This window comes from Meleagris gallopavo, chromosome 2 (assembly GCF_905368555.1).
Source record: "Meleagris gallopavo chromosome 2, MGAL_WU_HG_1.1, whole genome shotgun sequence".
NCBI lineage: Eukaryota > Metazoa > Chordata > Aves > Galliformes > Phasianidae > Meleagris > Meleagris gallopavo.
In genome coordinates, this window is record NC_139405.1 from 36,501,906 (window position 1) to 36,525,915 (window position 24,010).

At 35.6% G+C, this 24,010-nt stretch overlaps 1 protein-coding gene across 1 annotated transcript in view; it reads right to left on the minus strand.

Moving 5' to 3' along the window:
* Positions 1–24,010, minus strand: part of RYR2 (ryanodine receptor 2) — a 352,078-nt gene that overhangs the window by 43,994 nt on the left and 284,074 nt on the right. The window contains 9 exon segments of the mRNA XM_085219664.1: positions 7,785–7,838; positions 7,980–8,031; positions 8,634–8,737; positions 11,775–11,871; positions 17,260–17,371; positions 18,903–18,939; positions 19,931–20,065; positions 22,952–23,011; positions 23,663–23,833. Coding sequence (XP_085075790.1) covers positions 7,785–7,838; positions 7,980–8,031; positions 8,634–8,737; positions 11,775–11,871; positions 17,260–17,371; positions 18,903–18,939; positions 19,931–20,065; positions 22,952–23,011; positions 23,663–23,833 — 822 coding nt within the window.

Consider the following 24,010-nt stretch of genomic DNA (forward strand, 5'->3'; position numbering starts at 1 on the left):
CAAATAGCACACTGCCTTCTTCAGCTTGTCATTGCATTCTTTCTGTTGCTTTCCCTATGCAACATTAATACATAAAAATGTAAGTCAGGCTGGGAAAGCAGAGCGGTATAAATCCTGCTACATGGCAGCACTGATTTTTAGTAAGTAATCCATAGAAGGTATGAAACACAAATAGAGCTGCTGGCTGCTCAGGTTATCCACTTTTCTATAGGGAACACTTATTGCTAATAGTTACCTATCATAACAGATTGGGGTTTTGTGTTTTATTGTGCTTGCCAGTTAACATCAAGAAAACTACCAGAATAACTAACCAGTGGCTTGAATTTTCTGGCATTCACTAAAATCATAACAACAGTAAGTAAAAATGTCTCATCTGATCCGAAATACTTGAAGTAATTAATCTAAATAAATAAATAAATAAATTCAAAACTTTCTTGTGTGCTTTACATTTATATGGAAAAAAAGCTTAGAAATGTATTCGCACATTACGGATGTTCTCCAGCAAGCTTCCATGACAAAGAAGCATTTTCATCACACTGAAAGCAGAGACTCAAGCTTTTTTTTTTTTTTTTTTTTTTTGATACTAAGAAATTACAGGCCAAAAACACAAATTGGGAAAAATAAAAAGGAATTTCTGAAAGTCCAGATGACAAAATATAGTAGTAAGTTAAAAAGAAAATTACTAAATTCCTAGAAGAAAAAAAAATCTTAGAAGTGAATTTTTAGTAAAACTGTTCTTTGCAATTCTAAAGCCATTTCTCTGTCATCTGCTGTACTTTCTTCCTCTATGTATTTTTCTACAGCTAATGAATGCTGATATATCACAATACCACATATTTACAAACCTTCTATCAGTTGATACTACTAGTAAAGCATCAGTAAATACTTCTGAAAACCTTTGAAAGTACTCTTTAAGCATCATCACTAAAAGTGATAAACAACTTCATGAATTAACTGCCATATTCTTAGATACATGCAGTCTCTAAGTAATTTTTTAATTTCCTCAAAACTAAACCTACTCAATTTGAATGTAGTAATTCTGGTAGAATTCCTGCAGTAGGGTGTTTATTAAATATTACTAAGTGAACATATGCTTTGATGTACTCTATCTTAATTCAATACCTTCATAAATTCAAAAATATTCCATACAATCCCTCAATATACATTTCCTTTTTGCAAAAATTTCTTCATTTCCGCTTGCAGCAGTATCTTTACTGATGAATGACATGTTTACCCTGTCATTCAATTATATTTTTCTCTCTTGCAATGAACTTTTCTTTCATATGTTATTTACTGCTAACATATTCTTGCTTATCGATAATGACGTCTCATCATATCAATTCTCATTCAGGTAAATAGGAATTAATATGTTATGAGTCTTAAAGAGGAAAAATATTGTATTTGGGATCTTTCAAATCTGTGTGGTTGTGTTCTCAGTTTCCAGCTTTTTTTTTTCTTTTTTTTTTTTTTTCCCCTGTTGACACAAATAATAGCTACCAAATCACACATTACTTCCAAACTGTGCCATTACTTCTTGTTTAATGGTGGGTAATAAACCTGACATACTTGGAATAGTTGAGATAGATGTTTAACTCTCTATGTTAATTAAAAATGAAAAACTCCACAAAATTAATGGATCATTTAGAATATTTCACTATGACTAGACCTGAATTCTTTAGCTGAAGCACCATATCTTCCATAGAGCAATAGGTTTGGCAAGATAATTAAGGAATTACTGCACCTAAAATAATCACAGAACCCTGTGGCATGCCTGGGAGTGCTCTTTGCTCTTGCAAAATACCACATCAGCGCAGCTGGAACACCGTAGCATGAAGCAATGCTGACAGACACAGAAGACAAAAGCAGCCAGAACACATGTTGAATTATCTTAATGAGTAGACTCAAATAATCATTTATTACCATGTTCCTGAATTGAAACCCAATTAAAACCACAGGTATTTGATATATCATTCACTTTGTAAAGAGATTCTCTTTAAGACTTTTGTAGTATACTTCCCATAATCGGTTGTAGGTTATGTTACTCATATAACCCAAAGCAGCCATATAATAAAAACTGAGAAACAACTGACCTTATAATAAGGATTAATTGCACTGATCCTAAGTCAGTGATATTATAAACTAGATTATGGAGAATCCAAACACTGCAAATAGGCAGAAGCAAATGACAAGTGAAGGGTTGACTGTCCAGTTGTGGACACAAGTTCTCTAACTGGATGAAAAAAAACATAAGAAAATATTTTCTGCTGAAGTCTATGATTAAAAAAAAAAGTGATTGATGAAAATGGGCACGGGTTGATGGGGGAGCACACGAAGAAAACAAGACAAAGAAGGTCCTGGAAATAAAAAATAGCACAATATCAACATCGTGACATAAGAAAGAATAGAGACACAATGTCACACAGTAGGTAAGTAGTAACACTTTGTAAATCTGTTTGTGTTTTGAAGTGTAAGGCAGAAAAGCCATTCACTCTGGCTATAACAACTTCCTAGCTTGTCCCTCTTCATGAAAAAAACATCTGCAAAGTATTCCTTCAACAATCTGACCCCAGGGGTGAATGGCATCATTCCTCAGCCAGCAGATAGTCTCCTTCAGAATGTGCTCTACGTAGTCTCTTGTCCTCCAGTTTAAGACTCTTCTCTTAACAACATTCTCAGTTTTATTTGAACTTTATATGCATACCATTCTGTACAGAAATATATAATCTGCTCAAAGAACAGAGAAATGACCAAATGCTACCACAAGACTAACAGACTCATGCTGACATCTTCATCAGTGGAAAGACTGAAAAGACCTTCTAAATTATCCTAAATTATTCTCATAGCTTTGGATTAGGCATCAAAAATTAAGCAAGATTACAGGTAATCACAGAATGAAAACTTTCATCTTGTACCTTTCTTATCTCTACAGAAATTCTCTAGAAAGAACTCAAACTAAAGGTTCATTTGAGGTGACTCAAATACCAGTTGCAAAAAAGAAAAATGGTTTATTTAAACATCAACAAGTTTCAGAATAATGGCTCCTTTACCTACTAAGAAAAAACTTCTTTATGGTAAAGGTGACAGAGCACTGGAACAGGCTGCCCAGAGGGGTGATGGAGTCTCCCCTTCTAGGGAGATATCCAAGGCCCGTCTGGACACCCACCTGTGCGACTTATTGTAGGGACCTGCTTTAGCAGGGGTGTTGGACTCAGTGGTCTCTTGAGGTCCCTTGGAACCCCAGTATTTCTGTGATTTTGCAAAGAATAGATAACTTTATTGCTTATTTGTATTCTGGCCTCCAGACTGCCCACACAATGATTCAGAAACAGATTATTTTTAGAGAAACGAGACTACACTGCATAAAGCATGAGCATGAAAATTGCAGATAAAATGCACTCCTCATTTCTGCCACATTCTGAGTTTGCCCAAATGTTTCTGTTTGATCTGATTGGGAAAAGATTTAGTACTTCAAACATCAGCCACATTCTTAAAGTCTAGAGGACAAGAAGAGCTTTATTCCCATCCTGAGTGAATGTCAGATTTTTTCTTACTTGCATACGAGTATGGAATAAAATATAACCATAGAACCAGCAAGTTTGGAAAAGACTTCCAAGATCATCCAATGCAACTGCCCATCCACCACCAATATTTCCCACTAAGCCATGTCCCTCAGTACAACATCTAAATGTTTCTTGAATGCCTAAAGGGAGAGTGATTCCATCACCTCTCTGGGCACTCCGTTCAAGTGCTGGTTGGCTCTTTTGGAGAAGATTTTCCTAACACCCAAACTGTATCTCTGCTGGTGCTACTTGAGGCCATTCCTTCTAGTCCCATTGCTAGTTATGTGGCAGAAGTCGACCTCCACCTCACTACAACCTTCCTTCAAGGAGCTGTAGAGAGCAATAAGGTCTCCTCAAGCCTCCTCTTCTCCAGACTGAACAATCACAGTTCTCTCAGCCACTCCTCTCACAAGGTTTGCCCTCAAGACCCCACACCAGCTTTGCTGCCCTTTTCTGAACACACCATACCAGGGCCTCAGTGTCTTTCTTGTAGTGAGGGGCCCAAAACTGAACATAATACTTGAGGTGTAGCCTCACCAGGGCTGAGTACAGAGGGACAATCGCTTCTCTGCTCCTGCTGGCAACACCATTTGTTACAATCCAGGATGCCATTGGTCTTCTTGTCCACCTAGGCAACACTGCTGGTTCATGTTCAGACAAGTGTCAAACATCATTCCCAGGTCCATTTCCTCTACACAATCTTCCAGTCACTCTGCTCCAAGCCTATAGAACTGCATGGGGTTATTATGGCCAAAGTGCAGGACACTGTACTTGTTCTTGTTGAACTTCATCCCAATGGCCTCAACCCAGCAATCTAGTCTGTCCAGATCCCTCTCTGTAAGGCCCTCCTACCCCCAGGTAAATCAATACATCCTGCCAAGTTGGTGCGATCTGCAAACTTAATGAGAGTGAAATCAATACCTCATCCAAGTAATCAGTAAAGATCTTGAACAGGACAGAACCCAGTACAGACTTAACACTGTACTTCAAGATAGGCAAGCAGACAGACAGAAATACACAAAGGCACACAGACACTTGGCATAAATAGTCTTACAACTTTACAACAGTTTCCTGTCACGCATGAAGGAAGCAACAATTTGTACCTTTTTCCTTTTGAAATCACATCTGCATCAGAAAAGCAGACTCATTTAAAGGAACATACAACATTTCGTGTATGGAAACCATGTAGGCAAAGTGCCAGACAAGTGCTGTTTGAATAGTTCAGCAGAAGAAATAAAGACTGTACTACATAGACTGACTACACACTTTCTTCTGGGCTTTTTTAGTATGATGTGTTTGTAGCAGTTATGATACTTTTTAAACAATTCTTTGCAAGTCTATATGAGTACATTCATCTTCTAGATTAATGCTTTTAATGTATGAAGGTGTAACAGAACTGAGCAAACTTTCAAAGGAGTAAGAATGAAATAGATCTTGAAGTACATCTTCTCTTTCTGAAGTTCTATCGGAAATTCTTTCTTTTGCAAGCTGATTGTTAGTAAGTGCAAATCCAAAACCACAAAGATCTTGATTTTTTTCCAGTGGAGAAAACTAGATCCCCTTATTGCCATATTGCACTGAATTCTGAAACCACTGCTGGGAACATCATCATTAGGCAAATCTGTGCATTCCTATCTCAAGCCTATCTCTATTTAGTCTAGCCTCCATTAACCACAAACCAAATAACCATTTAAAAGCCTCAGAACCAAAAAATAGCTACCACACATGCTATAGCTCTTCTCAAAACATCAGCTTTGCAGTATTATCAGCAAGCAGTTTGATTCAACAATGGAAACTGAGACTACTTGCATGAAGCATGCTGATAAAATGATGCTTGAACTATGGGCCAATCCTTTAGAAATGGGTGGTGAGACTTTTGTTGAGAGTCATGTAAGATTAGGTAAGAAATTGAGTCACTATACTAATTACAACTGCAAAATTTTGCACCAATTGCCTCTAAGATTTTAGAGAAAGCATGAAACAAAAAGAAATCGCTGCAGTTATGGAGTAGTTAGGGAGTTTCTATCAAGTATGATGACACTGAAGGCTAAGATCTCCATCTACTCCAAGTGATCTAAACCACAGATAATACAATATAACTGATGAGATCATTGTGACAAATACTGGAGAACAATTCTGATATTTTATCATAAATGCATATCTGCTAAGATACAGAAGACAAGTGCCTTCAGAGGACTTTCCCTTCAGAGCCATGTATATCAGATAAATCATTCAAATTAAATTATAACCAGAAAGAAGATAACGAAAGCACAAAAAGCAAGAAAAATAAAACAATATGAACAAGCCAAATGAGATTCAGTTTTCCCCAAAATGGCGATGCATTTTTGTATGAACTTCTCCTAAATAATTCTTGCTGTCTTTAATAGATTCTGCACACAAGAAGGGTTGGATGGAGAGATGTCATGCTAGAACAAAAATGTTAGAAATGTTTTCAAGACCTTTTAGATGAAATTATTCAAGATGTTGGGCCTAAAAGTCACAAAACTAGACCCAGACAAATACACACACATTTTTTTGTTTTACCTTGCTGCGTTGGGATCCTGTGACCTTAAGGAAGGGCAAGGACAAGAAGCGAAATAGCAATAAGAAAAAGAAGTCCAAAATTTTTTTCTGCAGGCAAGTGACTGACCAAATACATACACAAAATTGTTTTTTGAAGAGCTAATGCATTATTTGAGTAGATGTTTCATAGCTACAGAAAAAAATAATGTAAACAAATAAGAATAATCTTTCAAAAGATAAATTTGAATACTAAACAAAAAACTCAGTGTAATTCAGATGAGGAGTACTAATTAAACCCTTACTTGTAATGTTGTACATTCAACTCAATGACTTTTCATTTATACACTTTTGCATTTATAAACATAAATCTTTTAAATATCTAATAAGCATGCATTAGCATACTAACAAAAACTTACAGAAATTTGTTTAGTCAATGATAATGTTATACATTGCATTTCCAAAAATAAAATTAAAAAAAGGAGCATGGAAATTTGGAATCACAATTAGTTATTTATCACAAAACAGAAAATGATATATTAGTTTAATTTGTAATTCAGCTGTTCTACAATTCTGGAGGGACTAAAAGGAATTGGTATTTTTTCTAACTTCTGTATATTGCAAAACAGGAAACATACACTACAGCAGTTCCTTGCTATTTCATACACCATTTAAAAACCATACATAGCATCTGATATGTACAAAACAATGAGAGTTAATTGTAAGCATGCCCCAAACCCCTCCTCGAAAATCTAAACAGCATACATGGTTTCATATCAGATAAATCATTATATCTATAAATATTAAAAAGAATATAATCATGCTTTTCCTGTTTCTGTGCTTTAGTAAGTGTACTAAATACAAGTATTAATTGATTAGCAAATACAAGACAGCTTTTAATGTCAGAATCATATATCCTCAAAGTTTTCACAAGTTAAGCCTCTTCACTGTCCCTCAGAATAACAAATTTCTCTTGATTTTCATTTTCTTGGTGGAAAAAGAGAGACAGATCACAGAGCAAACAAGGGTTCACATCTTTTACTGTTGCAATAAACTCATGTATTTGTGTTTCTTCTTGCAAAGCAGAGCACTAAAAGCTCTATATTAATCCACAATAAATACAGCTTTCCTATTTTCAAGATAAGAAAATGCTTGGCAGCGTTCATAAAAAAAATTAAAAATCATCTTTTATCAAGTACTACTGTATATGCAAAAATAAAAATACTGCATAAATTACTGATACTGAATATGAATGGCTTCTGCTTCTGTGTTATTTCAGTATTTTTATCATGTAAAAACTGAAGTAGAATCTGATACCTTGCAAGATATAGTCTGTTGCTATCAGACTTCTAGAAATACCATAATATTCCCCTTCAGCAACTAAACAGTTAAAGTGAATCAACTAAACATGCAAGATGTGTTAAACTACTACATTTATATATAAATCTTCTTTTTGTGACAAAACATCTGCTTTTGTTTTACTGTTGTGAATCTTATGACTTATATTTGCCAATTCAGTTTCTGAAATGTAGTTCACTGCCACAACAAGCTGCAGTAAGCATGCAAGAATGTATTTATGTAAGAAACATAAATGTCAATTGGAAGCTATGAAAAATGTTTATTATGAGAAGAAAAAAAAATACAGAAAAAAAAACAAACATCAACAAGAAAAATACCACCAAAGAAAGAGAAGTATAATCTTACTTCAAAGCTCTTCACTTCTTCTTCACCATCATCATCTTCTTCATCATGGCAACTCTGATAATACACAAAAAGAAAACATTTACTAATAAGCTCAAGAAAGGCTAAGGATTAGTTGAGCAAATACAGAATTTCTCTTGATCCTCATCATTAATGTTATTAAAACAAAAAAGACGTAAGAGGTAATGAAAAAGTTACCTTTGCCATAATGTCAGCGTAAGCCATATAGAGAAAATCTTCCTCCAGTTTGCTGGGGAAAGAAAAAAGAAAGAAAATTAGAGCAATAATAGTAGAAATGGCACTCAAAAAATATTTTTAAGCACCTTAAAAATCACTTAAAGTATTTCCATGCTCACAATTACAAAAATCTTTTTTGAAAATGAGGACTTGATTAACTAATACAAAATGAAAAGTAAGACTACCTACAAACACAGTGCCCAGACATCAAAAAAAAAACAAAACCAGATTCCAATGAAGAGAGCATGATTAATTTTTCAATTATGTCTAGAAGTATAATTAATAATTAGAGTATCATTTTATAAAAGGAACTCAGAAGAGATAATAATTCCTGAATGCTGCCAGAAGTACAGCATCCATGTCTACGACAAAGTTTATGAGGCATCTGTGTGTCTCTGTGAAACTCACTAAATCTTATTATCAGTCATGTTAAAATGTCTTCACATACTACCACAGACTAGAGAGGTTTCAGTGTAATCCAAACTCACCATGTGTACATATCTACATGTTCTGGTCTAGACCATGCAATTTGACTTAAAGACAGATAACTTCAGATACAGAAGTAATCTGAAAGTACACATATACCCAGCATACTATTTCACACTATCCCCCTACCATTTTTCTGTTAAGGCTGTTCGACTGAATAGCAGAATAAGTTGATGCAATGGATCCACTCTTTTAAGGCTATCATCTTCTTCTGGTGGTTCCTCTCCAGGTTTCTTCAGGGAAAAAAATAATATAAAGATTAAGAAAAAAAAAAGTATATTAAATTATCTATTGTGAAAATTATTTTTCTCTTTCTTAAGCATTAAACACTTGCATGCATTATCTTGACATGGTCAGTCAGGAGGAGACAAGCAACTACACCATGAAGACTACATTATGTGCAAAGCTTGGGAACTCCTCTCTTCATAGAAATCAGCTCTCATTTTCGAATTCTGAAATAGTAGTCTGTTTCTCTCTATGTTAACAAGCTTCATCAGTGACAAGGTGACAAGTTAAAATCTTTTGTTTGAATTGCTATGCCATGTATAATGTTCCCTGAGAAACACTATTCAAACTTGAAGCTCATCAATAGCGTTATCCAGAAGGAGCCATATCTAGCAACAACAATAACGAAGAATTTTAATGATGACAAATCAATAATGTATAATAAATGTTTTATATCAATCAATTATTTGTATATACATACGAATACATACAAAGTTGTTTCTTGTTCCCCCCATCCCCATGTTTATTTTGCTTTCCGGTTTAGACAGCTCTAGTTAGCTTCCGCTAGGAAGAAAATTTCTTCTAGATATCATGATGTCAATGACTGAAACAATGTTTTAAAAGGATCTATGCAAATTCTGACCTCTGACTTCCCATCTTTTCCCAAAAGATATTTCAGACTTTGTATTTTCATTGCTTCAGTTTATTTAACTTTTCTTTTACAAAGCATCTTGCAGGTCACACAAAATTGGTTATATAAATTATGCCTACCCTTCCTCTCAAGTTTCACCTAGCAGTATTCAATGCAATACAGATAAAAAGAATTGTATGCACTGTCATGACTGTAGAAGTAAAAAGGAAATATTGTAATGCCAGATGTTAACTATTATCAACAAGGACTGGCCATGCAACAGGTGTAAGTAAAAAGGATTATTTATTGCCAAGAAGCTGCCTCAAAAATGTTCCTCGCTTTTAGATGTCTTTGTTTATTACATTTCATATATGTCTGTGAAGTTATCATTTTCCTCTCACTTCTACTAAACATAAATTGTAGATGAGAATTCACTTCTTCTCGACGTGTAATCACAATGACTGTTTCACTAACTAGACTACTTCTATTATAGGTAAAGACAGTTATGCTGGACATGGAAAGTTCACTTCACATGACCATATTTTCAGTATCAATAACAAAATCTGAACACAGCAAAATATAATTGGAATTACATCTTGCCATTATGGGGGATGCTCTTCTGCTCTTTATTTCAATTTCATTTAGGATGCTAATCTTTCTCTTTAATTAAATGGCAGCATTCCATAACAATATCATTCAAAAAAACCTCTCTAATATTACCAAAATTGATGAAGAAAACGTCATAAGTTCTGTTAATATTTCATGAAATTTATTAGATTCCAGAGATTAAATTCAAATAAATAAATAAATAAATAAATAAAATTCTCCACTAAGTTAAAGCATTTCCTGGCACTTGCCCTATAGTTACTTAAATTTAAAAAGTTTAAAGTGCACTTAAAGTAAGAAAAAAAAAAAAAGTAAGTCATGGAAGTTTTAGTTGCCATTTCTAAATGGCATTAAGATCTAAAAGAGTTACTTTTAATGAAATCTCATTATTAATCATCTATTAAACACGTTGTTCTCATAAGTCATTATGGCTCAGTGATGCCTACCAACGAACTAACAATAAATTTATCACATAAGTTCAAAATTTCCTAAAACCAATGTAAACAAAAGAATTTTAAATTTTGTTATGATTTTCATTTCCAACTCTAAAAGCCTAGCTTCACTAGAGGCTTGAACTGTTGAATCAGAATTAAGGACAAGCAGAATTAAGCTCCTTAAATAGAGCACTCACATATAGTTTTTTCATATACAGGAAAGGTGTTACCAAATTTGTATAAAAAGAGTTATAGACAGAAGATTCAGGAAGTAGATCTGTGTTAGCCTAATCATGCACTTAAACATTCATCTCCTACACACAGAAAATGTCCTTTCCACTGGTCTGGATGGTCTGAGTCTGGCAAAGTCAGGAAGGAGAGAGTTTTCAGACAGAGTTTTCATTGCATTTCTTCTTTTGAACTATTTCCTCTTAACAGAAAAGAGAGTCTAAAATTCTCAGTACTGTGAAACAACACACTAAGGCGTAGTACATTATAGTTGCTGACTACAGAGAGCTAAAGAATGAGAATTCTTGGCTACACTCTCTGAACCCTGGTTTGTTTCTATTTTCTACTCGATATCTGAACCGTTCAGAAACACCAGGCCTTTTAATTTTCAACACAATTCAAGGTTCTTTCCTTTCTCCCCTTCCTGAAGAGCCTGGGCCCTCTTTATTGTATGAAGACTGACTTGGCCCTGACAGAGATGGAAAAAAACTTCCTAGGACAGTCATTCCCTATCTTAGTTCTTACCCAACCCTCACATAAAACTAGTTTTCTGAGAGATGATTATAAAAGGATGAGGACACAAGTCTCTACTGAAAATCACCCCAGAGATTATCAGGCATTGAGTCTAACATTTGACTGATGGTAAAAATCCTTATTTCCATGACCAGCAATCCAATAGTACTATTATGCACTGATAAGTCCAGCAAACAACCTTTTCACATCTATATCTGAGGAACTGACTCATCTAAAACTAGAACTCCTCTGGTTTCCTATTCTAGTCTTTTGACTTAAATGGCTTTAACAGGGGTTATAATGTCTTCAAAAACATAAAAATTAAGTGTGAAGAAGGCAACGAACTGTTCCCCTTCTGCACAGGGCAGTTGAAGAAAGGCAATATCAGCAGCTGGCATAGACAAAAAGTTTTATAATGATGTTACTGAAGCCCCGAGGTAGATTGCCTAAGGAAATTCTGTAATCTCTAGTGTTTTTGTGATTTTTAATATGTATCAGAATGTCTTGGTTATAGCTCACACTTTTGAGTAGTGATAGCTCAGATAACCTCTTACATGTCTCAGAGACTTATGATTATACAAGATGAATGTTAATCCATAATACATTCCCACAACCCTTTGCACCCAGACATACTGCTAAATCTTCTATCAGTTTGTCTTCAAAATAGTGTTCTTCTGTTTCAATCCAAGATTTATCATATCCTTGAAGAAAGAGATTGACAGCTCGGTGCCTATAAAGGATAGTTAAAACAAACGTTTTAAATTCATAAAGAGAAGATTTGGTCAATATTGATTTCATTTTGCTTGAAGAACTGTCCATACATTGCGGTTACCATTTTAAAAAGAAGTAGAATTTCTATTGGAAACCATGTCCAAAGCATTGATTTTAAAATTGGTCTTTACATTCAAATTTTCTATTCAAAAGAGTTACACATTAATATTTGTAAATTTTATATTAAGATATAATAACATTTTCTGTAAAAAATAGAATAGAAATAGAACTTTAACGAAATAAATAACTTTGCCACATTAGTGAATTTTATTTTAAAATGAAATATTATTTTAATTTCAATACTAAGATAACAGCAATGGATAACATTGGATTGTGCTCAAGAACTTTTTTAATTGTTCAAGATTAGACTTACACATTTCAAATCTTAAATTGTTTGATTTTGAATGAGCTGTGTGGTTTCTTTCCCCCTAAGGATTCAATACAAAGCAGACCATGTGACAAAGATGAAGAATTTTATTACTTAATCATCTAAAATAACTCTCAGTCTTATATACTGAAAATGAAGAAGTACAATTGAAGTATATAGGAATGTCAGTTACATACAGGTGATCTATTCATTGGAAGTAAGAGGCTACAAATGGAATTAGCTTTGTTCTATTTTCAGCTGCCAAGAAAACTTCATTTCAGGTTAGTATGATATTGCATACCCTTGTGTTTCCCAGGACAGACTCAGATACACATACTAAATGTGATAACAACAATATGCATTCTTAGTAATTACTTTATGTTGAATATATCTCATATAATTGTTCTGGAAACTATTTAGCAACTGCATGAAAACACAGATTGCTTTGCTTTTTCTGTACATTTGTTCCTTTGAATATCTTAAGACTTTAAGACTCATTTGACTATAGATTCTAAACTTTCTTGAACAAAAGGAAAATAAAGGAACCTCAGGAATATATGTGAAACAACTATAGTATGTGCATAATTTCCTAACAGAAAAACAGAAATGCTCTTCCTCAAAGTTCAAGATAGACTACTTTTCAGATAAATAGCACCAGTTTATTTCCTGTGTATAGAACATATTGCATCAAATAATAGAGGTAATTCAATAGTTATCACAGAATTGCAGGGGATGGATGGGTGAAAATCAGAGACCAGACTAATAAAGGACACCTGATGGCTGGGGTCTATTACAGGTCACCTGATCAGGGAGAGGCTGTACATGAGGCCTTCTTGATTCAATTACAAGAAACTGTGCTCACGGGCTCTTATCTTGATGGAGGATTTCAAACACCCAGATGTCTCCTGGAAATGCAATATAGCAGGCTGCAAGCAATTCCAGAGGCTCATAGAGTGTGTTGGGAGCAACTTACTCATCCAACTATTAGACAAATCAACCAGAAGATGAGTGTTACTGGACACACTGATAGCTAACACAGAGGAGTTCAAGAAAGATGTTAAGATTGGAGACACTTCAGGCTATAGTGAGAATGGCCTGGTTGAGTTTGCAATATTGAGGAAGATAAGCCTGCCAAAACCACAAAGTCAGGACTCCGAACTTCAGGAGAGCAAAATTCCAGCTGTTTAGGGAATTGCCAGATGAGATCCCCTGGGAAGCTGTCCTTAGAGAAAAAGGAGCAGAGCAGACCTGGCAACTCTTTAAGGACACTCTTCTGAGGTGCCTGAGAAGGCAAAAAAATCAGCATGACTGAGGAAGGACTTGCTGGTCAGAGATAAAGAATGACATATACAGGCAGTGGAAGCAGGAATGGGTGTCTGGGAAGAATAGGTGTTGCTGCCTAGACATGCAGAGTTAGGATCCAGAGAGCCAAGACAAAATGGAACTGAATTTGGCAAGAGATGTGAAAAATAACAAAAAGGGATTCTACAGGTACATTTATCAGAAGATACTGGCCAAAGAGAGTGTAATTCATCTCATAAATGAGATGGAAAAAATGACTATAACAGAATGGAGATGGCTGAGATACTGAAATTCTTTGCCTCAGTTGTCTTCAGTGGCAGACAGGATTCTCATTTCTCACACATTCCCTGAACCTCATATCTGTGAACCCCTATGTGGGACTGTGGGAGTAAAATCTCTCCTACTGTAAGAGAAGAGTAAGTCCAATACACCACCTCCCAAAACTGAACGAGCATAATTCTACAAGGTCCAGTGACATGCATCCTGGAATCCTGAAAGAACTGGCAGATCTGGTTGCCAAGACATTCTCCATCATATTTGAAAAGTTGTGGCTATCAGACAAAGTCATTGCTGACTGAAAAGACAGTCCATTTTTAAGAAAGGGAGAAAGGAAGACCCAGGGAACTAGAGACCAGTGAGCCTCTCCTCTGTGCCTGGAACAGACCCTCCCAAAAGACACTGCAGAATCACAGAAACACAGGGGTTCAACAGGAACTCTGGAGATCACCAAGTCCAAATCCTCTGCTAAAAGCAGGTTCCCTACAGCAGATTTAGAAGGAAAGCGTTCAGGCAAGTCTTGAATATCTAAAGAGAAGGAGCCTCCACAATCTCCCTGGGCAGCCTGCTCCAGTGCTCCATCACCCTCACAATAAAGAAGTTCTTCCTCGTCTTTGTATGGAACTTCCTGCATTCCAGTTTGTGTCCGTTGTCCCTTTTACTGTAGTTGCACACCACTGAAAAGAGCCTGGCGCCATCCATTTGACTCCCACACTTTAGTTATTTATAAACATTGATGAGATCACCTCTCAGCCTTCTCTTTTCTAGGATGAACAGACTCAGGTTTCTCAGTGTATCCTCATAAAAAAGATGATCCAGGCCCCTCATCATCTTCACAGCCCTCCACTGGACTCTTTCTAGATGATCCTAACCTTTTTTGATTTAGGGAATCCAGAACTGGACACAGTACTCCAGATGTGGCTTCATCAGGGAAGGGTAGAGGGGGAAGATTAACTCCCTCAACATGTTGACTGTGTTTTTCTTAATGTACCCCAAGATACCATTGGCCTTCTTGGCCACAAGGGCACACTGCTGACTCATGGCCAGCCTGCTGTCCACCAGGACACCCAGCTCCTTCTCTGTAAAGCTCCTTTCTAGCAAGACAGGCATATGGTTATTTGTCCCCAACTGAAAACCCTACACTTTCTCTTGTTGAATCTTAGCAGGTTCTTCTCCACCCAACTCCCCAACCTGCCTACATCTTGTTGAATAGCAGCACTGCCTTCTGGCATGTCAGCCACTCCTTACAGTTTTGTATCATCAGCAAACATGCTGAGGGTGGACTCTGTGCCTTCACCCAGATCACTGATGAAGATGTTGAACTAGACCAGACCTAGAAGCAGCTCTTAGGGAACAGCACTAGTTACCAGCCTCCAACCAGACTACCCTGCCTATCAAAACCCTCTGAGCTCTGCTGTTCAGCCAGTTCTCAATCCACCTAACTGTCCACTCATCTATCCAACGCTTTTAAACTTCATTACTAAGATGTTGTGGGAAACAGTGTCAACTGCCTTGCCGAAGTCAAGGTAAACAACATTCACTGCTCACCCTGCATCTACCCAGCCAGTGATGATATTACAGAAGACTACCATGTTGGTTAAGCATGATTTTCCCTTGGTGAATCCATACTGATGACTACATGTAACCTTACTCTCTTCCAATTTCTTGGGGATGACATCCAGAACAAGTAGTTCCATCACCTTTCCAGGGATGGAGGTGAAGCTGACTGGCCTGTAGTTTCCTAGTTCCTTCTTGCTCTTTTTGAAGACTGGTGTGACACTGGCTATCCTTCAGTCTTCAGGCACATCTTCCTTTTTCCAAGACCTTTCAAAGATGACAGAGCAGTTTGGCAGTCACTTCTGTCAGCTCCCTCAGGACACATGGGTGTATCTTGATGGAGCCCATGGATTTTTGTGTGTTGGTTTCAGCTAGACATTCTGTGATCAGTTCCGTCTCAACCAAACGGAAGTCTTCAATACCCCAGACTCTCTCATGTCCAGAATTTGAGATTCCCAAGGGACAGTCTTAGTAGTAAAAACTGAAGCAAAAAACGTGTTCAGTAACTCTACCTTCTCAGTGCTCATTACCAGGGCACCCACCTCATTTAGTAGCAGAATCATCTTCTCTCTAATGTTCCTTTTGCTACTGACATACTTAAAGAAGCCTCATTTCCTTGACCTTCCTTGTCAGATTTAATTCCAAGTGGGCCTTAGCCTTCCTTGTGGCATCCCACCATGTTTCTATATTCCTCCCAAGAGACCAGATCCCTTTTCCACTTTTTGTAGAATTGCTTTTTTCATTTGAGCTTTTCCATGAACTCCTTGCTCCTCCATGTAAGCCTCCTGGCACCTTTTCCTGATTTCTTATTCTTAGAGATGCACCAATCTTGATCTTGGAAGGAGGGGTACTTGAACATCAACAAACTCCCTTGGGTCCCCTTACAAGGCTCTTACCCATGGGATACCTCCAAATAGGTCCTTGAAGAAGTCAAAATTGTCTCTTCCGAAGCCCAGGGTTCCAGTCCTACTTATTGCTTTGCTTCTTCAACACAAGATCCTGAACTCCACTATATCATGACTGCTACATCCCTAACCGCCCCCAACCTTTACATCCCCACCCAGACCTTCCTTGTTAGTAAGAACAAGGTCCAGCAGCACACCTCTCCTTGTTTGCTTCTCCACCACCTGCATCAGAAAGTTATCTTCAGTGCATTGCAGGAATTTGCTAGACTGTGTGTGCTTGGTGGTGTTGTTTATCCAACAAATATCAGGATGATTGAAGTCCCCCATAAGAACCAGTGCCCAGAATCATGAGGCTGTCTGTAGAAGGGCTCATCAACTTCCTCCTCTTGATAAGGCAGCCTGTAGTAAACACCCACAACGGTGTCACCTGTATTAGCTTTCCCCATTATTCTCACCCATAAGTTCTAAACTTGTACATCATTCATCCCTAGGCAGAATTTGATTCATTCCAATTGCTCTCTCACATAGAGTGCCTCAACCATCTTGCATTTCAAGCCTATCTTTCCTAAAAAGTACATAACCAGAGTTACACTACATTTTAGGAGAAAATTCATCTCCAAAGATTATAATACAGTGACCCCAATATGACTATTTTTGTATTTATCTCCTGTGAAAGACATCCACTTTTCAAAAAAGAGAGCATAACAGGACAGAAAGGTGGAACAAGTTCAAGAGTAGAGAACCACAGATTTAAAATGATATCATCATTTTTTTCAAAATGTATATTAAAGAGATCTATTAAAAGAAAGCACCATAAAATGTAAGTTATTACTTACCTTCTCAGGCATTGCTTGCATATTTTTCTTCCTTTAGATCTCACCAAATAGCATTATACATACATAAACACATTTGGCAGTGATAGAACAGATACAGCTCTTACCTTGGCAGGTTATACAATGGTGCCATTCTAAAGCAAGCAACTACTGCTCTTTTCCTCTGTTTAGACAGCAGCTTATGCCAAACTGCTTTTTTGGACCGCTGAGGATGTTCAACCTGTTATATAAAATATATACAGAAAAATAAACATTGTCACAGTATCTCTACTCCCTGAGCATAGCAATAACAACAAAAATGTTAGATAACAAATCAATTGGAAAGATAACAAAAATTATAGATGGGAAAATGTGTTCTAAACAGAGTTCAAGTGATGAGACAAATTAAAAAGAAGAAAAAAGACAACCCAAACAACATCAAATCAAACTCTTTCTTCCTTTTTATGGCATAGATATTCCCCTTTTTTAATCAACCCTAATTCTTAGATCTTTCAGATAGGGTATTGTCATCAAGCCCACCTGTTAGGAAATCTTACGTTTTAGTACAAAGAAATTTCACTCTTTCTTTTGTACACAACTCCTTACATACTTAGAGTGCACACCTCCACAGCGGCCCAGAGGGAATTTTTCTAAACACTATCAAGCTTTTATTTGTAATGTTTATCATGACCAGCTACAATGGAAAGGAATTGTATTTTAACATGAGACATAGGTACAGTGATTTACTTAGAACTAAATCACTTTCATGAATATAAATATCATAGAAAACCACACACATGATTTCCATGAGTGGAATGTGGCTATTGGTAGCTGCAAGTTGTTCAGAAGGGACAGATGTAGAAGGAGAGAAGGAAGAGAGAAAAACGAATTGTGTGAAGAGCTGTCCCTAAAGAATGGCCATAAGCAAGTTAAATGCCTCTGGGTGAGAGTTAGAGACTGAGGCAACAAAGGGAGCCTTGAGGTTGGTGCATGTTACAGGCTGCTTGATCAAGCAGAGCCTGTTGATAAAGCCTTCTTCCTCCAGCTGCCGGAGGACTTCAGCCACTTAGACATCTGCTGGAAAATTAGCATGGTGAGCTATAGGCAATCCATGTGGCTCCTCAAATGCACTGAGGATAACTTCCTGGACCAGGTAGTAGACAGTCTCAGCAGGAGAGATACAATGATGGACCTGTTTCTCACTGTGGTCCAGAACACCAACAGCATGCTAAAGTGCATAGCCTGACTGAATAACTGGACAGTTCTGCTAGTGGAATATTAACTTCTCTGACTCCCAGCAACATCAGAACAGTCAATGGAAATTAGCATTAGCTGAAAGACTTGGTGATTCTCACTTGTAATAAAGTGACATATTTTGTCTTAGAATATGTAGTGATGACAACGTTTATAAACACTCAATATTCAAACAGGAAAACATAGTTATCAGAGGTAACTTCACTAGTTTAGTGAAATACAAAAAATAATTCACAGTTAGACAATAAACATTTAATTAAACACACTGAAAATGCCACAAAGCATTCAGTAAAGCTGGGGAATTGCACTTGTAAGATTAAATGGCGACATACTAAAATAACTTCCTTTCAAAAAATAAAAAGCAAGTTATGAGTTGTTATGAGAAAACATAGAAAAGTAATCACAGCAAACACACAACAAAGTCAGTCCTAGCAATTTAGAAGTCAGACAAATCCAAATGTGTAAGTTAGATAATTAGTAATGTCTTCACAAACAACTATAAAATTCTCTATACTTTCCCAGAAGAAATAGCCTCGGCCTACACAAGCAGATCTCTGAAAACAACAAAAACAAATAAATTAATAGTTCATGGAAAGAAAACACGAAGAAATAGCTGAAGTGCTGATCTTTACAAGTACCATAAGGTCAGAGTGACTGAATGCGGAGAACAAAGGACTACCTCAGATTATCATAGAAACAGTCCCAGTGTTCATTATAATAAATAATATTGTAAAAACATAGGATTGTCAATTTTGGCAAGTGAAAAAAGAAAATATAACAAAACAAATCTTAAAAAAAAAAAAAAGCACAACTAGACCTGGGCAATTGTCTACAGAAAAGCAATAAAGCTATGGGACAAACTCTCTAAATTAATAGTTGGGGGAAAAAAAAAAAAAAAACCTACACAGAAAAACAAATAAATAAGCAAAGTAGTAAAAACAACAACAAAAAAAAAACCAAAATATTGAAACCACAGAAAAGTGAAAAATACATAGCAGTAAGTGAAACGTGAAAACTAAATTTTTCAAGTAGTCTTTGATTTGTAGTATGCACTTAGATTTTTTTCTAAGTGGTATATAGTAAATAGCACTCTGTATATCAAATCTGACTATTCAACTTTATATAAAACTTTATATAGCTCAAATATGCAACTCCAAAATATATAGATAGTTTAAGTTTCTTGTTATTTACATAATTGAAGAATCTTGGGAAAAAAGATGTTTTTTCAGTAATCTTGTTTTTTACTTGCATTTCCTTGTGCAGGAACAATTTAGTGATCACTTCCTGTTAACTGCAACACACCAGAAAGAATCTGAAACATAGATGTTACTAGATCCTTTCCAAATAAATGATTGTTGGAGATGCTGAAAAACCATTACATGATTAATACGACCACAAGATATTGCATTAAAAACCACAAGGGAAAGTATGTTAACAGTAGCTATCAAATGAAAGAAAAAAGAATATAAAATTAAATATGTCAGGTGAAAATACAACACTTTTGTTTAGAATAAGAAGCAATGGAATTGGGAAAATATCCCTAACCTGTTCCAGATGAAACAGTACATTAGCTATATCAAGAACTCTTTCCACAGTCTTCTCTGGATCTGATGAATCTTCAGTCCTGTTAGGTAAATCTTTGTAAAGTGCCATCTGCCACCTAATGGCGGGATCCTCAAGCTGCAGGAAAAAAAAATTTCACACGTAACCAATGTTCAAAATAGAGCGATAAACACTTCAATTAACACAGAAATTGTTTCAAAGGACAAAAGAAACACTTTATTTTGCTGAACCATACCCTAATCCACACAGTGCCCACTATGTTCACTGGAAGAACACAAGAAACAAAACAGACTGATTTGTGCAATATTTGTTAACAGCTTCCAAGGAACTAAAATAATTATAATCATATAAAGAGCAAATTATCATGGGCCAACTATTATCAGTGATGAATATACTATCTAAGGAAAAGTAATGAATATGAGGTAGATAGACAGAATTTTATATACCGACTTTCCAGTTACTAAAATAAATAACAATGAAATTGTTGCTTTGTTATTCGTAACTTAGTTTTGGATATTAGTCATGGAAATAAGTATTATTTCTATCTGTTTTTTGCATTTAAACTATTTTCAATTATTAGAAAATCCTATTTTTACTGATTACTAAAAAAATTAATGCTAATTTATGAAAAATGAATTGAAGATGCATTTGCTTATTGACCTACAAATTATAAAAAGTTGTATGAAGTAAAACACTTTCTAATTTTTCTCTTTATATTTTTCTCCATTTTAGTGATCTCTGACTCTCAATTTTACTGTTACCCATCTTTTTTTTTTTTTTTTTTTTAATATATTTTGTCTCCTCGGTGCTCCTACTATACAACACCAATGAAACACACATTAAAAGAACTATTTTTTGTGCCAGTGGCACTGAAGACAAATGGAATGCATTAACCATTTTAGTGAGAGCTGTGATCAGTGATCCAGTTCCTGACTGTGCAATTTAGGTGTAAGTGACACTTACACCTTGGGAGACTAAGCCCCAAGAATCTGAATAAGGCTTAAGCTCAGCCCTTACTTTTCTAAAATATTTTTGTGGATCCAGATGTCGATTTGTTTCTAAAAAGAGACAATAATGCTCATTTATCTTCACAAAACATCTTCTAATGCACAATTTACGAATGATTATAAACTTACACAATCAGTCAATAATCACTTATTACAACCTAGAAAGCTACAATTGGCAGTCTTTTCTTCCACCTTTTGGCTTTTCCTTTTCTTAACAACTGTCACATCCACATTCTTGTGAGTATTTGACTGTATCATCATGGAAGGATAGTTCACAAAACACTTTTTAAGCACAGGGAGAGATGTCTTTTGATCTGAGGACTCCTCACATTCTATTAAGGTACAGATTTTTTGTATAGGTAATTTTCTAAGGGTATGAGTACTCGACATTTCAAGGTGTGAATTAGAATGGCTGGAAGAAGATTTTGATGATGCCAGCTTCATCCCTGTCAAAATGAATGCAAGTTTCAGCATGAATTTCTTGAAATAAAAGGCTCGGTACCGAGGCATGCAAGGAAAGGAAAGACAGAAGCAGGGTGAAGACAAATGTAGACAAAGATAGACAAATGCATGAAATAGACATTGCAACATTTAAAGCTAAAGATTTAGGAGCATTGTTATTAAAAAATGTTGTTTGCAAAAAGAAATCAAGATAAATCACATATAATACAAATGACTGAACACAGTGTCTGTGAGAAACCAAAGTGGTCAACAAGAAAACATCGTTTGAAGAGAGGCTACTGCTATGCTAACAGATCTCCTTGAAAGAAAATTAGACTTTCTGTAGTGTTAAGTTCCTCTGTTCTGAGAGCCACCTTACACAAACATCATTACAACAAAGTCACATATTAGCTAGTAACATTAAATAATAATTGAAACTATTCAGCTTATATTTCTTTAATATCCAACTGCATCATGTGCAGAAGGGCAGTGTATGCATATTGCGCATTAGCACTGTCTTTTTTAACAGGAAGCATGATATCTGACTGTATCTGATGTGTACTCAATTCTGTCACAGGATATAGCAACCAAATACTAATGACATCAGAGAATTGCAGAGTAACTGTCTGGAAATACTGAAATTAATGTTAGGCATTGTATCTTTAAGTAATTAAATTAGACACATTTTTACTTTGAACTCCAGAATACATCAACACTAAATGATTCAAGACAAGATATATTTCAAGCGACTGAGAAACAGTGACTTATAAATAGATAATAAACCACATAAAGCTAACAAATGTAATAATAAATTGAAGTTTTGAAACCCTAGGAATACTGTGTTCTGCCCATAGTTAAATGGGCAGAACATTCCCATACAGGTCAAAACCAGGGTTTTCATAGTTAGTGAACCAATATGATATCAAATAAAGTGAAGTTAGAAAAGAAAGCTAGATAAAACAGCTATTTGGTTTTGTTAGCTAAATACAGTGTTGTTCCATTTAAGAATGTCATTTTTCACTCATTTACAATGAGGAAAATCAGAATCAATTCTTATCAATTTAAAACAAGAAAATCAATCAATGAGTACTACAGATAAGATTGGAATTCAATGCTTCAAAAATACTTTTTTTTCCTAAAAAAGCCAAAAAACAGGGACAGAACATAGTGGTTTTTTTTACTTCACAGAATATGCAAAAGTAGTAGCTTCCTTTTCCCTTTCAATTCAAACATATAAGGCAACATCATTTGCAGATTCTATCTCAAATAATTAGAAGGTAGAGCTTAAACTCTGATAGACCTTGTTTACATGCCCAGTTTCATATTAATTGTGTTCATAGGGATTCAAAAGGCCACAGGCTACATTACAAAATGCATACATAAGCACTTAAATAACAAACATTTAAATACTGAAATTAAAAAGTTACCTGACTGAAGAGAAAAAGAGGTTACAAGGTTATCCTAAATAACTGAGGCAGGTTCTCATCATATGGTATCGATAAATAAATTCAACGGATGAAAGATTGTATCTTTACAAAAACTACTTATAAATTACCTTGCCCTGGAGATGAAGATTACTGCGAATGATATCTCGTACCTCATCCTCAGTATCTTTCTGTCAAGAAATTATAAATTATGTGAATCAGGCATAGAAGGCAGTGCTGTATACACATTAAGCTTGGGTTCATCCTAGATGATAATTAAAATTGACAATGAGGAAAAAAATGAGGAAAAGTGAGGAAAAATTCATTGGAAATATGTCTTTTTGGATGAGGTAGCCATATTCAAAACTCACAGGAACAAATTCTGGATTCCACCACTCATTCATATTAACAGACTAAATTTGCATTTGAAATAAAAAATATTGTCTTATACATATGCATATATATACAAATATATATACACACAACAACTTTGAACGAAGCTAGACCAAATGAAATTGACATTTAGTTCTTTAGTTCTAGCCTTAATTTTTCACTTTCTAGGCTGAAGACACTGGAAAATAGCGAGGGCAGACACTTCGTCTAGGAAATTGGAAGTGAAAAGAGCAATGTCAAGCAACACTTAGTGAATTCTAGAATATTTTCTATATAGCCTTGTTTATCATGAAACATGATCAAGCATTTCCCGGACAAAGTGCTCTTGTTGTAGGAAAACAAAGATTGCATAGTATTTGTGCCATACTGTGAAAATGAGTGAGGCAAAAGAATGAAAAATTTCATTAGTAAAATAATTCTTCTTTTAGAAATGCCACGTGAGTACCTACCATGCTGAATCGGTTTTTGGCCAGTGCAATTAGATCTTGGTCTCCAGGAGCACAAATATTTAGGCCAATAGGAAGTAATCTCTTCAGTGCTGCCACAATGAGAGAGGTCTGCATAGAGTACCGATCACCTTTCCGCTTCATCTTCTTCCTCTCTTGATCAGAAACTGCTGCCTACATCATAAAGCAAAGATGGAAAATAAAATACAACATATCAAATATTAAATAAATCTATTATTAAACAGTTAGTTGAGCTAATAGCTTCATACTTATTTCTGGTTTGACAAATTAAATTCCTTACGTCCTTTGCAGCTAAATAGCTATTATCGCAAATATTTTGCATTAGCATCT